This window comes from Fukomys damarensis, unplaced genomic scaffold (assembly GCF_012274545.1).
Source record: "Fukomys damarensis isolate Sample0158 unplaced genomic scaffold, DMR_v1.0_HiC HiC_scaffold_1, whole genome shotgun sequence".
Lineage (NCBI taxonomy): Eukaryota > Metazoa > Chordata > Mammalia > Rodentia > Bathyergidae > Fukomys > Fukomys damarensis.
In genome coordinates this window covers 27881792-27894599 of record NW_022900913.1, presented here as the reverse complement: position 1 = coordinate 27894599, position 12808 = coordinate 27881792, and the positions used below count along the sequence as shown (strand labels likewise).

Genomic DNA, 12808 nt, shown 5'->3' with positions numbered 1-12808 from the left:
GTGCAGACTCATAGGATTTTGACCTGTATTTTGTTAGAGACTTTTTTGACTTCCTGGGATATGTGGCTAGGTAGGGAGGGGAAAAAAGTGCTAAGTGCTTTTGTGGGGTTAGCAGCATAACAGAAGTTTCCTTCCACTTACATAGCCCATAGGCCACTTGCCTATCTTCATAATGTTCTGAACCTTCCCCTGTGCTGCTGTTCAGTTATCTTCCAGATGGCAGATTCTCTGAAAATACTGAAATATAATTGACTTCACTAGGACAGAAGGGACATAACGTAACCTATCCAGAAATGTTTTGCCTTAGGCCAAAGCATCCTTAACTCTGGAACTTATGAATAGGGAAGAGGAGAATGAGGAATCAAGGGTCCATAAGTGATATCAGTTAAAATACAAAAGGAGATTGATGTATACCTTTTATTGTTTTGGCTTTTTGAGACATGGTCTGACTTTTAATTCAGGCTGGCTTTGAACTCACTGTGTAGTCCAGGCTGGCCTCTTGACTCATGGCAAGCTTCCTGCCTTAGCCTGTTGAGTGCTGGATAACAGGCTTGTACCACCATGGGCAGCTTGATGGTAGTATACCTTGTAATACATCCTATTACTAGTATCTCCTGGGAGGCAAAAATACCCTCTCTCTAGATTTAAGACAAACTAGATCTAACCACCAGTTTCTGGAAATAGGGGACAGATGAACCTCTTAAGCACCATTCCAGGGATTATAGTAAAATCCAGACTATATAGTATAGGACAGGTGAGTTTCATTGGTGAATACAAGGTAAAAAGGGCACATAAAGATTAACTTCTAAGGATATCATTGAAATGCAATGTGTGGACCATGTTAAGAACCTGAACACAACAAACCCACGAAAATACTGGTGAGAATTAAGGAATAGTCACTATTCTAAGAGGCAGACTTAATTTGGGACACTTCCTTTTAGAGGTACAGGTCTGAGTGTTTTTCAAAATGATCTGTGTGTTTATGTGGCAGGGAGTGAAGAATGGTTGAGATCACAGTGAGATTGCATTTGGAGTTCATAATCTTATTCATAAATTTGATATTTTCATAATTCAAAACAGGCACAGTAGAGATACTATAAAGGAATGATCAACAAAACTGGGTGATATTCACGAATCACATAGCACCATTTGAATGGAGTTCCTAGAAGGCCTCCGGGCATAAAAAAAATGAATCAAATAGTTTTTAAATGACAAAATATGTAGTATAAACGCATTAAGTCAGTATTTAAAATTTTTATTGGCTTTTATTGATAGTATTTGACTACCACACTAATCACTCATTCAAATGATTTATAAATGCCATTACATTTGGAAACACTTTAAAGGACATAAACTAGTATTTAGCACCTTTTAGAAATGCATTATAAATTACCATTTAAATTTAACAAGTATATGAAATAGACAGGACATTGTTTAGGACTGTTTTGTAGGGTTTTAATCTAGTGAGCCAAATGGCAGCCCCCAATGACTGCTTTCTAATTTTAATGATGTACTTAAAAGGAAAAAAGGGATACAACTTAGCTCAAGTACTCATTTTTACAAAAAGTGTGTTTTATTTTAAAACAAGTCTATAAAAGTAGAAATCACATACAAAAATACAGATTACTCTGACATGTTGGAAAAATAGCTTATTGTTGGAACTGAGTTTGGAAATACAGGCACTGTGTATGAAGGCACCGGAGGTCAGAGTCCAACCAGATCCTATCACCAGCCCTTGTCACTAATCTGTAAACAATTAATTTCAAGTAGTATTTAGCACTTTTTAACTAAGAAATGGAAGCATAATTATTTCCTGTGTAACACTAAATGTTCTTCCTTAGACCTGAGCAAAAAAGGGCACTTCATATTACCGTATTTTTAACCTTTTAAATTTGTTTTTTAAAAAAATCAATTACCAGTCCAATTATTTAAATACAGGATGACCAAATATTGCGTATTTTTTCATTAATTTTTCTAAGATAATATAACAGAAAATATAAAAATGACAATTTTATCAAATTTATTCAATACAAGAACTGACTGGTTGAGTTGAGACCTGCTTGAGCGAAGCTCAGGATAGTTAGTATGTAAACAAATGTGCTACCCAAGTGACTCTCAGAATAAAGAAGTGGTTAATAGAAAAGATGATGGGTTTTGGCTTTTTTGGTTGCACTGTGAAAATAGGTCATCAACTTAAAAACTAGGTTTATTTTTTGGTGATTTTTAAAAAGCATTTAATCTGTTTGCTTCTATGTACCAGGTCTTTAAAATCACTCATGCCATCAAAGGTTTCAACATGTGAGTCTAAACTCTTCTACAGGATGGAGGTGTAAACAGTGGCCAAGTGCACTGCGGGGAACGCCTGCTTCTAGTGTGCATTTCTGATTTAAAGGAACAAGCTGTTCTCAGGTCCAGTAACTTATAAAGTGTAATTTCAAACAATTACTTTGAGAGACCATTAAAAAAAAGACAATTTAAAATACTTGATTCCAGAGTAATACAAAAATAACCTCAGCACTAAAGAAAAATAGGCATTATCAGTTCAGAATTCTCCCATTCAACTTTTCAAGAAGAGACTGATTAGGATAATACCCCTTTCTAAAAGCAAGCCATTTAAAAAAAGCTAAACAACCCATAATAACATAATTTGATTATAAAGTTAGAAAACCACAATATTTCTTCACTTAATTTAAAATTCTGGGAACACAGTACATTGAATGTTAAAGGATTCTTCAGATTAAGCTGGCATATAAAATTGCCTCCCAAGCCTTCAAATCCTATACCAATTTTAAGCCTCTGATATCTTTCTTTTAATTTAAGGGTAATGGTGAATTACATGGGGTTTTCTGATAAACTAATTTTAAATGTAAAGATAAAATTCATTAGCCCCCCAAAAAGACACTATTCTGTGACCATTCAGCTCAATACATACATAGCTCGATGTTCTTCTAAGCCGTGTCTTATAAAACAATACTGGAAAATGCATAGAAGTTACCATATAGGCTGTGAAAATTGTTAGCCTATTGTAATTTTTTAAGCTTGATTCAAAACAGACTTAATCAAAAGGGCATTTGACAGAGGTGGCTCAAATTTTGATCTTTAAAAAGTCATCGTGGAATTATAGGCTCATTCTCCTAAAATTTCTGAAGGCTTTTAAGGGCCCAGAGTTGACAGAAGCTTTTAAAGTCATTTTTAAAAAAGCAACACTTCATATTCTCTCAAACGCTTCCCTAAAATCCTCGCAGGACAAAGGCTAAAGGCAAATCAGTAATAAAACTAGCCCAATGTCCAGCAGTTGGGCTAACTGCCTATTTCCCCCATTCCAAAGGAAGAACAGATACCATCCTGCAATAAGTACTTCACAGGCAACTGGGCTTTTGCAGTGTCAGGCGGCATTTGATGCCCCATATCTCCTGATTCTTTTTATTGCCAACAGTTGGCCTGGCAATGGTGGTGAAATAGGAGCAATTAATCTGCAGATGAGGAAGGGCTTCCCTTAACAGTTGAAGGGTACCATCTGGCACGATTCCAAAAACCTGTAGTGTTTTTAGTGTAGGAATTTCTCCAAGTTCACTGGAAAGGAAGAAAGAGACTTTCAGAGGTGTCTGAAAACTGACCAGAGTTATGACTTAACTTTTATAACTTGTAGTACAGTCTACAAAATGCAACCTAAAAACATAATATGCAAGAAATGATTTGAAGGAACAGCAGATGTGAATCAAACTTGGAAGAACAGGCTATACAGTCTAACCTACACAGCCTAAGGAAATGGGTACATTTTGTTAAATGAGGTTCCTCAGAGTGCTCTCTGAGGTTTAAGAATAAAATCCAATCACATTTGTTTCCTTTCTTCATGCCTGGTTTACACAGTGATCTGAAAGGGATTACTGTGTGCTAGCAAGTGATGGTGAAAGTCAAAGTTGTACTGTGGTGGAACCACAAGTTACATGAAATTTAAGGAGTGGATATGACCTTTATTTAAGTAGGCTCCATCTCAAAGAGAAGCTATCAGCAGGGTGGATGAGTTCTGAGTAATGGCCCACAATCCACAAGTCCTTTATGTGTGATCAACCATACCAGTGAGTCCTTAAAATATTTTAGATAGTTACGTATTTGGGTGCAGATGGAGAAAAGGGGTGCCAAATCATACCCATATAAGAGGCAGTAGCCCTTTACCTCTCACATATTACCATTTTTTTCGTGTCATAGAAAGGTCAGTCCTTAGGTATTTCACTTTAGGTGAAATATAGCCAGCTATGTCAACAGTAAAGTTCTGGTTCACAAAACACAGCTTATTTACCCAAAGTAAATACTGTGTGCTTTTGATAATGATTTTTCTTAACACAGATCTATGTGCCTAGATCCTTTGTCTCTGGTCGGTATTTGTTCCAAGCTGGGAAACATAGTACAAAGTCTCAAAGAAAAAAAAATTTTATTTTAGAATTTCAAAAAAGTCCCACTGCAGAAATAAGGAACACATCAATGACCTAGAGTTAGAAACATTCTTTATTTTTTACAATGTCATTGTTAGTCAAACTTGCATTATAAGTGTCACTTGTTCACTTATCTTTCTTCCTTCCAGCCCATTCTACATACTAATGTTTGCGGCATCTTCCTAAAGCACTGCTCTGATTATGGTACTCACCTGTTCTAAAAACCTTTGATTTTTGTGTATTCAGGAATCCCAGACTGTCTTGTGGGCCTTAAAACCTACCAAGCTTAACTTGCTCTTCTAGTTTTTCCATTACCCTTCTAAATATATATATATATATATTTTTTACATTCCACAAAATATCTTAAGCACTAAAGATGTTTAATAAATTTCATGAGATAAAAGATGAAGGGAAATTTGGAAATAAAAGCATTAAGTAAAATAAATATGCTTGATGATGTGTAACACATCAAAAGAAAAAGTAGAAAACATTGCTATGCTCAAAGTAATTTCTGGCCTGTAGAAACAAATATAAAAGCAAGGTCACAATCTAGGTATTTATTCTTATCATCACTGAACATGACAGCAATCCTGCATGTGAATCTAATAACTGAGGGTTCCGGTCTGGGATATCCAAAGCAGACAAATTGTGAGTCATTCTGCAGTGGATAATATTTAAAAGAAGACACCGTAGGTGGTGGTAAGAAAAACGTGGGATGGCAGATAGGAGAGGAAGAAAGGTTCCTGCATCAGGGTTGGGAAAGAGCTTTGGTAAGCAAGGAAGTCACAGCACTCTTAAGAGTTATATACAAGAAGGGAGCCACATAAGATGGGCTGATCAGTCAAGGAAAAGAAAGTTTAAAAGTTTTAAGAATGAAACAAAAAAACTGCATCCTGGTATTTGCATTACCTACAACACAGAAAAACAAATTTGTAAGAATCTCTCTGACATTACAATAAAGAGGAAACCAAAACAAAAAGATAGTAAACAGAAATGAAGCATCCAAGTCATTATAATAGTGTAAAATGACTGATGAGGATATTTCTTCAATTTAATAAATATGTATGAACTCATAGGTTTACTCTTTACCTCATCTATATAATAGTTTTCCTTTATAAAATGTGAAATGCTTCAACTAATTTCCTAACTGAAATTTATATCTCCTAATCTTGGATCAGCCAACTCTACAGCTTGGGTTTCTTACTTGAATAAGAAATATGGGATGAGCAGAAGAAAGTTTATACATTAAAAAATAAGATCAATTAAGGATAAACAAAAGGGATACTTGGGGGAGGGAGGCTAATTTCTCAAGTGTTATAAAACATTATTTTACAGAAGAATATTCGCCATTTTTAGAGATAAAAACTAGCTTTCAATTCTTTAGCAGAGATGACCTTCTCTCTGGAAATGACACACGCTGGAATTATTATGAATTTGAAGTATAACAGTTGCCAGGATGACTGAAATTACAGAGAAAGACATTTTATTTTGAGAAACTCCAGGATAGGGCACCAATGAGCTTATCTTAAAGGGTTTACAATATAAATTAAATTATTTACTTGATATGTAAAGAAACATTCTTTTAACTTAAAGTTCAAGGACAGTATCTTACTCTATACACTGCTTACTTGGAATACACGTAAGCCCTTGATACCCATTTTTCTTTTTCCAAGATTAGATTCAGAAAAATAAGTAATAATAATGCAAAGAAAATTCATAACTAGGCCTGTTATGGGCCCAAATGCTTTATTTGTTCTACATTTTCTGCAGGGATGCCAATTTTACTGTTACACAACTGGATACAAATTATTAAAATGTGATAGCTCAAAAGATTCTCCTCATTTCTGCTTAAGAGAAAACATCTGGTTTTTTACCCACTCAGCTTCTTTCTGCATGAAGAAGAAAATCAAGAGACTTGGAAAGATTATCCTCAGAAAAGAATTATCTCAATCTGTTATGATTTAGATTTAAATGACCCTAAAGCCTCATGTGTTTGAAAGCTGTATGGATTATGGGGACCTTAGCTGACTTGCTGTTAGAAAGTTCTGGAAGAGGTGGGTCACTAGGGGAATGACCCAAAAGGGTCTCCCTTCCTGGCCTCTCCCTGCATTCTGCTTCCTGACCGCCAGACCCGTCTATCATGCCTGCCTGCCTTGAAGTAATGAAACTATGGGCTTAAAAAGTGAGCCAAAATAAATGTTTCCTCCTTTAAGTTGCAAATGTCAGGTACTGTGTCTCAGCAATGGAAAAGTGATTCAGACACAATCTTTCCTGGGAAACTGCCCAGGCAAACTAAAAGCCCAGATGCCAAAGAAAGGAAAGAACAGATGACAGAGAAACACTTTTGGATACATTCAAGAGGGTCCTAGGAGTTCTGGATGTTAGAAAATAGAGGGTCAGGAATCTTAATTGGAGTTCCATATATAAAAATTTAGACTTCAACATTTGAGAGCCACAAGAGTAAACATGAGTATCCTATTTAGGCAGGATTTTCCAAATAAGATATTATTAGTTCAGGCCCTGAGCCCTGCGATTAAAATGACCACGTAATTACCAGATCCCTAATTTTGCTAATAAACCTTGTACAGCTGAAGTATTTGCTTTATTCATTCTTGAAACTAACTCCTAAGATCCAATTTGTTAACTTGGGAACTAAATAAATTCTCTGTTCAAATCCACCACCCTTCTTAGGTAGGATGCTGAAATTAAATTACTGGCCTTCAAATAGTGAGTTAAATAAGTATAGCAGCTTCATTTGGGTCATGTTGGCCACTATGAAAAAGGGCACCTGACCAAGTGCAAAATACTGACCTCTTGTGGTTTTCAGTGAAACTGCTATAGATGTACATTAGCAGTAGGAAGACTATTATTACAGCCTTCAGGGGGTAAAATAAAGGAAACATTTTTAAAAAGAAAGAGATGATATTATTCCCAGGATACCTTGGGAATAGCACATCTTAAAAGAAAAATGGATTAGACTTTTCCTTTGTACTCTTTCGATCCTGTGGAAGCTGCTGAGCAGGTACAATGAACCCTCAGATGAAACACTAAATTAGACACGGGCTATTCTACATCTGCCCAGGAAAACTTGGATCAAGACCTACGCTGACCAGTAACTCACCGTGTTTGGGATGTGCCACTTCACCTTTTTGGACCTCAGTATCTCCTGTTCAGAGGCTTAGGCCCTTATAATATACACCACCTATGTGTTTTGATTCTTCACATTCCTTGAGCACCCAGGACATATATCACTAGATTATAGAAATTTCCCTCTAAGCCCATCAGATAAAGATTTTTAGATTCAACTAGAGCTGATTTGGAAAATTTGGAAAAAAGTAAAACAATACTCACATTGGATTGGCCTTCCCAATTATATTCTGAGTGCCCTCAAAGCCACCTGTACTTCTTTTGAAAGTGTTTCACAGATGGCAGGGAAGTATAGCATGCTACTACTTTAAACATATCCTCAGCAAATTAATAAATGTGTAAGAAACAATCAGATAGTTCACTTTTAGTAGATATTTTAAGCAAAAACTCTGCCTTGGTTTTTCTATGTTGCTGATTTTTCTTAACCAGTTTGTGATTGATAATAATATATAAGATTAGTAATATATAAGTTCTCAATGTCTACTACTAATAGTAATGAATTTTAACATCAAGTGGCACGTCTTTTAGTCCCTGCCTTCTACTAGCGTTAAAAACAAAACATACTTACAGTAGTGTTTCAGGTATTATATCATAGCACCGACTGAGTGATAAGTGTTGGAGGTAGTTAAGCTGGAAAAATTCTGGAAAGCAATCATTCTTTAGCATGATACTGTCACTGTAACAGAGCAGAAGAAAAAATATTCAAAATTACCCACTAGAATTGTACTGCTTAGTGCCTTCAATTCAACATTAAGATCTTCTCACCATTGAATGAGCAATCAAGATTTTTCAACTTGTGATCTAAAACAAAAATACCTTAAGTCTAGGTGGACAAGGTTGGGGCATCTTCTAATTAATGTACAGACATCTAGGAAAAACAAGCAAACATGATGGTCACCATTAAATGAGGAATAAGACAAGAATATTTGCTATCACTACTATTCTTTAACATTGTGCACTACAATAGGGAACTTATGGTCTATTAAAATACAATGTTGCTATCACAACTGGAAAAAATATTTCTCCAATTCTAATATATCCTAATAAATTCCATATATATTAAAAAGTTCTAAATCCAAATATAGAGGCAATTATTTATTAAATCTTGGGAGATAGGTAAGGTGCCTAAACATAAAAACACATAATGAACACTTTTTAAGTTACTACATAAAAGTTTGAAAAATTACCATTTTTAAACAGAACAATTAGAAAATTATCAGAAAACTGAGAATAAATGTTTTCCTTATGTTAAGAGTCAATAGTCTTATTATAATCAAGGAAAAAAAATAGAAAAGACCTAATGAACATGAACAGATAATTTAAAAAATATAACATAATAAAAATGAAGTGGGCCAGGGATTTAGCTCATTGGTGCTGCCACCTGCCTCGCAAGTGCAAGGTCCTGAGTTCAATCCCCAGTACCAAAACAAAACAAAAAAACAAAACAAACAAAAAAATGGAGTAAGAGATACTAAATGAAATTAGAAATACTGTTTTCTAGCTACCAAATGAAAAGAATTACTAACACCCCCTAATAGATGAAATGTAGCAAAGCAGGTTCACCTACCACACATCAGAAGTGGACATTTAATTTTATGTGTAGCCTTTCAGAAAGCTGAATGTGATTTATTTATTTTTTGGACAATGAACTGATCTCTAAAAAAAGTATTCAGAACATTATACACTAGGCCCTTTGGTCCAATAATTTCACTTATAGAAAAATAGATGTGCATGAACATATCCACTGTAGTAATAGTCATAATTAGTTCATCCTTCAGTTAAATGGGTTAACCTTCACCTATTCCATGAAATACAGTGCTAATAGTAGTTACTAAGAAACTTTTCAAAAGGGGAAGCATAGCTTCGTGCTGGAGCATCTGCCTACCACGCATGAAGTTCTAGTTTTAGGAGATACTGCATACTGAAAACAAAATAACATAAATATATGCAGTGTGCTGTAATCTCTATTTAATCCATATACACACATATACTCACATTTATATACATACTCAGAAAGAAAGAAGTGTCTGAAAGGAAATACACCGAAATATTGACTGCTGTTAGCAAATACGAAAATTCTAAATAACTTTTCAGAATGTGGAATAAAGTTATATAGACTGAGCTACTTTTAAGTGGAATGAATAAATTATTTATTTAAAATAACAAATTTCAGTTGGGTTTGGTAGCAGTGGTGCATGCCTATAATCCTAGCACTCAGGAGGCTGAGGAAGGAGGATCTCTATGAGGTTTGAGGCCAGCCTGGGATGTACACAGTACTGATTAAAGGTCAGGTTGAACTATATAGCAACAAAACCAAACATGAAACAAAACCACCAAACCAAACTGAAACAAAATGAAACAAAACAAAAACCCCAAATTTCACTAATGTTTGAGGGTATAAATGCCCATCAAGAAGAAGTCAGTTGAATATATTACTGATTTAATATAACTATTCCATATCTATTTGATGGAATATCACATATCTTATGATGAGAGAGGACAGCTACTGAAAATGAGTTCTCTGGGGAAGTAACAAGTTATTATAAACTAGCATTTCATGTACTATGTTCCATTTTTAAAAAACATTGGAAAAAGATTAGCATATTAGATTGGTGATTTGTTTTCCATTTAAAAAAATATTTTGTGTATTTTTGAGGATGTATACCACTACAATCAGTCTTAAAGTAGTGTATATGAAGGGAAAAGACGTTGAACAGAAATACTGGGTAGAGAAGGGAGGGAAAGAAATCAAGATAAAACTGCAGCTTTTATAGGCCTCTGAAGAAAAAGCTCCCTTTGTCCAATAAAGCAAGTATTGGGATGACAACATTCAAACTTGAGTCTTTGCAAAGTCAACAGACTTTAATCTCTGGCCATTCATGAAAATGTAGTTACTATTTGCTATAGCTATGTAGTTACTATCTGCTATATCTTATTTATTAGAGAATACATCATGCCCTGGAGATGGGGCTTTCAAAGACTAAATAAAGTTTAAAAAGTATCTGCAAATGTTTGGTTCACATCTTTCCAAGCATAATAAAAACATTATCAATAAACAAAATAAACTCGAGCTGTACTAATATCAAAACATGCTTGATGTGCATCCCTAGATTAGGTTTTGTGTACCCCAGAGTGAATACTGGCTTGAGACTGCAACATGAAACTTAAGTCTTCCAATTTGTAACCATTCATGTCTACAAATCAAGATTCTTTCAACATTATACACAGAAAACAAAGCAGAGCCAAATATCAAGGTTTATAAAGACTGTATCTGCTACCCATATATCCCTATTTCAGATGCCTGTGTTCATTTAAACAACTTCATGGCTCTTTTAGACTAATCAAAAATGAAATATAAGTATGTTTATAAATATTTAAACAATATAACACTGCTTTTACTGTTCATGCATTAGACTAGAGTGTGTGTGTAAGTACGTATGTGTGTGATTCTGCTGCTCTATTACTTGTTCAGCAGCATTTCTGGCTTCTACCCACTAGGTGCCAACACCACTCCTCTGACTGCAACAATTCAAACTGTCTCCCAATTTTGTCATATGTCACTTGAGGCAAAACTGTCTCTGGCTGCGATCTGCTGCTTAAAACTCATCAAATAAAATCATCCTTCAGTATCCAAGGGGAACTGGTTGCAGGATGCCCCTTGGATACCCAAATCCAAGGACGCTCAACACCTAATATACAACTGTAGAACCAGCATATAATCTATGCACTTTAAAGTACACTTTAAAGTACACTTCTGTGTACTTTAAAACATCTCTAGTTACTTGTAACAATGACTACAATGTAAATGCTATATAAGTACTCATTACACTGTATTGTTTGAGGAATAACGACAAGAAATAAAGTCTGTAACATATTCTGGTTTTCTTCTTCCAGAATACTTGTGAGCCATTGTTGGCTGAATTCATGTATGGAGAACCCATGGCTTCAGAGTGTTAGCTATTTTTTTTAACTTGTTTTTATATTAGAGTTTTGACTAACAATTTAGTTGATTAAAAGTAGTTCTGCCTACAGATAAGTTGTTTAGAATATAAAGTTTTCACCTTCTAGTTCCTGGATTCAAATCATGACTCAAGGTCACTAATTATCTACCTTTACCTAACTCTTCTGATCAGCAATTCCCCATATGAAAATAATACATGCACTGGACTAAATGAGACAAGCAATACAAATGAGAACTTAAAAAGATGCGCAATACATGAAATCTGTTATTACGACTAAAGCTGCCACAGCTTGGCCTGGAAACTCTCACCTGACTTCTGGAGATTCTTTCTATAGCCGCTAAGATTCAGCTGGGTGACTGTTTCTGACATATGTGTGACAGCCACTTGCACATGCTTTTCCGTAAAGTCAAAACACCAGGACAGGTTCAGTTCATCCAGTCTGCAAAAAGAGGAATGAAAGGGGAAGAACATGAATCCATCTACTGGAATGAGTTTGCTTTAAGTTGTAAATAAAATACAAAACCAGAAATTCCTTACCATTTTATGCACAGAAGACTGCTATTCTGCAGCTCTGAACCCTCTATGTACTGACATTTCATAATAATAAAGATCTTAATGCAATCACCCATATTTATTACAACTTATACTTGATCAAAAACTACAAGTTAGGTCTACAGATATAGTAGGGGAAAAATACTTGACTCTGGAGTCATGTTTCTTGCAGTCACACTACAACAGGGTTGGGAATTTAGCTGAGTGGTTTTGCCACCTGCCTGGCAAGCGAAAGCACATGCCCAAAGTTCTGAGTTCGATCCCTGGTACCAAAAAACCCCCCAAAACAAACAACAACAACAAAAAACCCCAAAACAAACAAAAAAATACTACTACATTTCTCTTACTTTAAGAGTAATAAATAAAAAGAAGAAAAGGAATCATTATACAAATATCCCTTCATTACAAATGAAACTGACTTGGCTCCAGAGGTCAGGCAGAAAGTTTCTAGGGCAAAGGATGCTGCATTTTCCATGTCAGGAAAGTGGAGAGTCAGGAATAACTCAATAGTTGATCCAATTCCGTTCAGATGTGAGGGATCACTTTATTTGATTCAAAAGCTTTACAATTAAGTCTCAAATCTTTCCTACCTGGAACAGCTGCTTAGCAAAGTCTTCAGGGCAGATTCAGAAAATCCAGAACACCCACAAAGGTTTAGTCGCACTAAATTTGAGTTCTGGGAAAGATTACTAGGAAAAAAAAAAAAAAAAAAAA

The 12808-nt window shown here is 35.1% G+C and overlaps 1 protein-coding gene across 4 annotated transcripts in view; it reads right to left on the bottom strand.

Moving 5' to 3' along the window:
- Skp2 (S-phase kinase associated protein 2) overlaps nucleotides 1–12808 on the bottom strand; it is a 29975-nt gene continuing 17167 nt past the window's right edge. Inside the window, exons 6-10 of one of the 4 annotated variants that reach the window (XM_010605466.3) lie at nucleotides 12685–12783; nucleotides 11851–11981; nucleotides 8397–8448; nucleotides 8149–8256; nucleotides 1–237 (exon numbers count right to left, since the gene is read on the bottom strand). In XM_010605466.3, the coding sequence (XP_010603768.1) occupies nucleotides 168–237; nucleotides 8149–8256; nucleotides 8397–8448; nucleotides 11851–11981; nucleotides 12685–12783 (460 nt within the window). In that variant the 3' untranslated portion in view covers nucleotides 1–167. Of the gene's footprint in view, nucleotides 238–1989; nucleotides 3574–4805; nucleotides 5894–8148; nucleotides 8257–8396; nucleotides 8449–11850; nucleotides 11982–12684; nucleotides 12784–12808 lie in introns of those variants that run through there. The other 3 variants (XM_010605464.2, XM_010605467.2, XM_010605468.2) reach the window with 3 other exon arrangements.